Genomic DNA, 4,130 nt, shown 5'->3' on the forward strand with positions numbered 1-4,130 from the left:
GAGCAGGTGGAAGCAAGGGGCGAGGCCACCCCAACTTGACATCACCCACTGGGCTCCGAAAGGCCAGCTGTGGGGGCAGGAGGTGGCCCCCCTGCTGCCAGTCACTGCCGCCCCAGCCCAGCTCCCTGCACAGCCGTTCTCCCAGGTCTGCCCGGCGGTGGGCCGGCGGGCCCTCCTCTGCAGCCACTGCCGGAGGCGGCCGGGCACGTGGCACAGGCTGCAGTGCTCCTCACCCTGCAGGCGCCCCAGCCTGGGAGAGGCCAGCAGGGGGCCAGCAGCTCTGGACACCAGGAGGGCTGCTGGGGGGTGGGAAGCAGGCGTGGCCACCGGGGGCGCCCCTTTCATCCCGGAGCCACCAGGCCGGGCCAAGCCCAGAAGGGGGGACATGGGGTCCCCATCCAGCCCCCACAAAAACCGCCAAGCCCTCTGCAGAGCAGGACCCTGGGAGAGCAGGAGGGGCCTGGAGCTGTGCCCTCGCGGGGAGACCGAGGCGGGGCGCGCAGCTGCCCGGCGTACCTGTGGCGCAGAGGGCGACGAAGGTCTGCGCGTGCGTGCGGATGATCTGCTCTCCTCGGCCACCCGGCATTTTGGAGAGGAAGTGCTCGATGAAATCGTGGGGGGTCATGGCCGCCAGGTTCCACTTGAGTTGTTCACCAGGAGCAGCTCCATTTGCTGCAGGAGAGGGGGGGCAACAAGCATGAAGAGAGGAACAAGGGCAGGCCTGGGGGGACCCAGCCAGAGGGACAGGGAGGCCTGGGGAGGAGGAAAAGGGGCTGTTGCGGGGCCCGGGAAGTGGGGCGCGCCTCGGGACCCCAGAGCACAGCAGGAGGTGCGCTGCAAGAGGCGGCTGCTGGGGACGGTGCTGGGGAGCCCCGGGGGCCCCACACCTGGCGCGCAGGGCCCGCGCGGCCGCTAGGAGGCGCTCGCCGCCCACTTTTCGGCGGCTCTAGGGGCGCAGACCGGGTGGGCGCCGCGGCCGGAGCGCGGCGGGGCGGCGTGGCCGGCCCCCTCGGGGGCGCCTTGCCGGCCTCCGCGCGCCACCGCGGGCCCCCCCGCCCCCCGGGGGCCGGGCCCGGGCCCGGGGCGCGGGTACCAGCAGCTCGGCGGGCCGGATGGAGTTGTCGGTGTAGATGCAGAGCTTGTCGGCCGTCAGCGGGATGGTCTCCTTCATCTTGGAGGCCACGAACATGCAGGTGGCCCCGAGCAGCTGCAGGCGGCTCTTCGCGAGCGGCTCGAGCGACAGGAAGCGGTCCAGGTAGTTCATGGCCAGCGGGAAGACCTCCTCCTCGCACTTCTGCTCCTCGCACACCTGCGGGCGGGCGCCGTCACCGCGCGCCCCGCGCCCCGCCACCCCCGCCCCGAAACTGAAAGGGAAACTCCCGCGGGCCGGCGCGGCGGGGGCGCGCGGGCGGGGCGCGCCCGGCGGGAGGCGGCCCCGGGGCCCCCGGCCCGCCCGGCCCGCGGTCGGCCCGAGGGGTGCGGGCCCCAGGGGTGCGGGCCGCGGGGCGCCGCCGCGCGCGCAGACACAAAGGTGGCGTCCAGGCCGCGCCGCATTTCCCCAGACGTCATCTTTTCAAAAAATATTTAAAAATATAAAAAAAATAACTGGGCGCCTAAGAACCCCCTGAAAATGACCCCCGGGCGACCCGCCACCCGGGCCGGGGGTCGGGAGCTCGCTGCAGGCGCTGGGGCGCGCCCCAGGAATTCAAACTCGGGGCGCCCCCCTCCCCGGGCAGGCGCCGCTCGCCTCTCGCCAGGGCCCCGCGCCGCGCTTCCAAAAATGACTTTAAAATCCTCGCGGGCGGCCCCGGCGCCCGCTGCGGGTCTGAAAAGGCGCGGGGACCCCCAGCTCGCCGCGCACAGGCCCCCCGCGCCGGGCCCCCGCGCGAGGACGACTCCCCGCGTCCCGGGGCCGCCCGACCTCGCAGCCCGGCGCGCTCCCCGGCCCGGGCGCCCCGGGACTCGCTCCCGAACAAAGGGGCCTCCTCTCCCGAGGGGGGTGCCCCGGCCCGCCGGCGCCCCGGCCCCCCCCCCGCGCCGGCTCCCGGCGGCCGCGCGGCCCCTCGCGGCGGCCCCCGCGCCTCGCGGGCCTCTCCCCGCCCCCACCCGGCCCCCAATTATTAATAAACACTTTTGCTTTGCAATAAAAGAACAAAGATGGCGCATAATACTGGCACGGGCGGCCCGTGCATACGTGTCCATGGTATTAATTTGGAAACGAACCCCGTCTGCGCCCTCCCCGGGCGGCGGCGCGCGGGGCTCCGACGCGGACCCGGCTGCCCCGGCGGGGGCCACCGCGCTGCCCGAGCGCCCGGCCCGCTCCTGCAGGCCGAGCGGGGCGCCCCCGGGCGCGGGCCTCCCCCCAAGGGACCCCTCCTGGACGGCACCCCTCCCCCCAGGAAGGGGCCTTTCTGCGCCCCCACCCCCACCGGCCGAGAAAGCACGCGCGCTCGCCATCCACGGCCCGAAAAGCCGCCTCCGGCGCCGTCCCGCGCAGGGGAGCGCCGGGGCGGGGGGCGCACGAGGGCGGTGGGTGGCCGGGAAATGCGGGTTTGGGCAACAAGTGGCAGGGAGTCCGCGGAGAGCCGCCCGCGCGCGCACCTCCAGCATCCAGGTGGCCACGACCTTCCGCATGGACGGCAGGATCTCCTTCTGCACGCACTTGAAGTAGGACACCGAGGGCGCGCAGGTCTCCTCCGCCTTGAGCATGGCGCGCAGCACCCGGTCGCTCAGCAGGTTGGCATCGGGGTACGCCCGGCGGACGGACTCGGCCTCGCAGCACAGGAGCTGGTGCGCCATGGCCGGGCGGCTCGGGCCGGGGCGGCGGGGCGGCCGGGTACGCGCTCGCGGGGCGCCTGCGGCCCGCGCTCCTCGGGCTCCTGTGGCGCCGGCCGGAGCGCGCGGAGCTGCTGCTCGCTGCTGCTGCGCCGACGGCCTCTGGAGGCTCCAGGACTTTGCAACTTCCAACAAAACTCCCCTGGAGCCGCGTGACGTTACTGTTGTTAAGCGGAGATCAAAGCCGGGCGGAGAATGCGCGCGGGCGGGCGGGCGGGCGCGGGGGGCGGGGGCGCGGGGCGGCGCGGGGCGCGGCGAGGGGCAGACCCAAAAGCCGTCCCGAGGCGCCGCGCCGGCCCCGCGGCCGAGGGCCCCCAGCCCGGTTTTCATAGAAATGCAAATCGCCCCGAGGCGGCCTCGCTCCCCGCCGGGGGAGAGGGGGCGCGGGGGGCGCCCGCCCGAGTGGGCCCCCCGGGACTTGGGGGGTGGGATGGCAGCGGCTCTGCAGCGGGGACGCCCGGGCGGGCGGGCGGGCCACACGCAGCCGGGGAGCCCGCGGGGCGGGGGCCGCGGGGCCGGGCCCGGGGGCTGAGCCCGAGGATGCGCGCACCTCCGAGCGCGCCACGCGGGCACCCACGGGCGCAGGGCGGCCCGGCCGCCGCGGCTGCTCCTCTTTCGTTTTCGTGGCCACGTGCAGATTTCAGGAGCCGCTGAGCCCGCCGGGCCGCGGGGCAGGGCTCGAGCCTGCGCGGAGGCTCGATCCGGCGCACGGGGGGGTCGTCGCCAGTGCCCGCGGGGGCGACCCTGGACGCCGGAGGGGTTTCAGCCTAGCATGTGCCGCTTCAAAAATAAGATAAAATATATGCCCGAAAATTCCAGCCGCAGCCCAAGATGGTGGCCGGCATTTCCTCCCTCCCGCCCTCGCGCGCGGGGAGCTGCCCGCCGCCCTCTCTGCCCGGCCCGCGCGCCCCGGCCGGGGTCTCCAGCCCCCCGCCCCCGCCCGGCGTGCAGCGGCTGGAGAGACCCTCGGAGGCTGCGGAAACCCGGCCTCTGTCCGGTCTCATTTTTTAAATTAAAAAAAAAAATAACAAACCGCTGGACACGGCGCGGCCGCCCCGGCCGGGACCACCGGAAGCGCCTAATTGGCCGGGCCGGGGTGCGCGCCGCGCCGGGGGGACGCGCCCTGGGGCTGCGCTCGCGCGCGGGGGGCCGGGAAGGGCGGGCAGTTGGAGGCGCAGGGAATGGGGTGCCGACCTGGTGACTGACACAAGGTCTACACATGGGGTGCTCGGGGAGGGTCCCCGATATTACCCCAGAGACCCATAAAAGAATAAAGCGCTCTAAGTTGCAGAGCC

General features: G+C 74.0%; 1 protein-coding gene across 1 annotated transcript; it reads right to left on the reverse strand.

The window, feature by feature from the left end:
- Positions 1–131: 131 nt before the first annotated feature.
- LOC119246910 (G1/S-specific cyclin-D1-like) lies at positions 132–2,812 on the reverse strand (the record flags this gene model as incomplete). The annotated part of the gene is given in 5 exon segments (XM_054695959.1): positions 132–299; positions 517–648; positions 651–672; positions 1,094–1,309; positions 2,602–2,812. Coding segments are annotated over 5 exon segments (736 nt in total), but the record flags the coding sequence as incomplete, so codon positions are not given.
- Between the last annotated feature and the right edge of the window lie 1,318 nt (positions 2,813–4,130).

This window comes from Talpa occidentalis, unplaced genomic scaffold (assembly GCF_014898055.3).
Source record: "Talpa occidentalis isolate TD23 unplaced genomic scaffold, MPIMG_talOcc4v2.1 talOcc4.1538, whole genome shotgun sequence".
In the NCBI taxonomy this organism is placed as follows: Eukaryota; Metazoa; Chordata; class Mammalia; order Eulipotyphla; family Talpidae; genus Talpa; species Talpa occidentalis.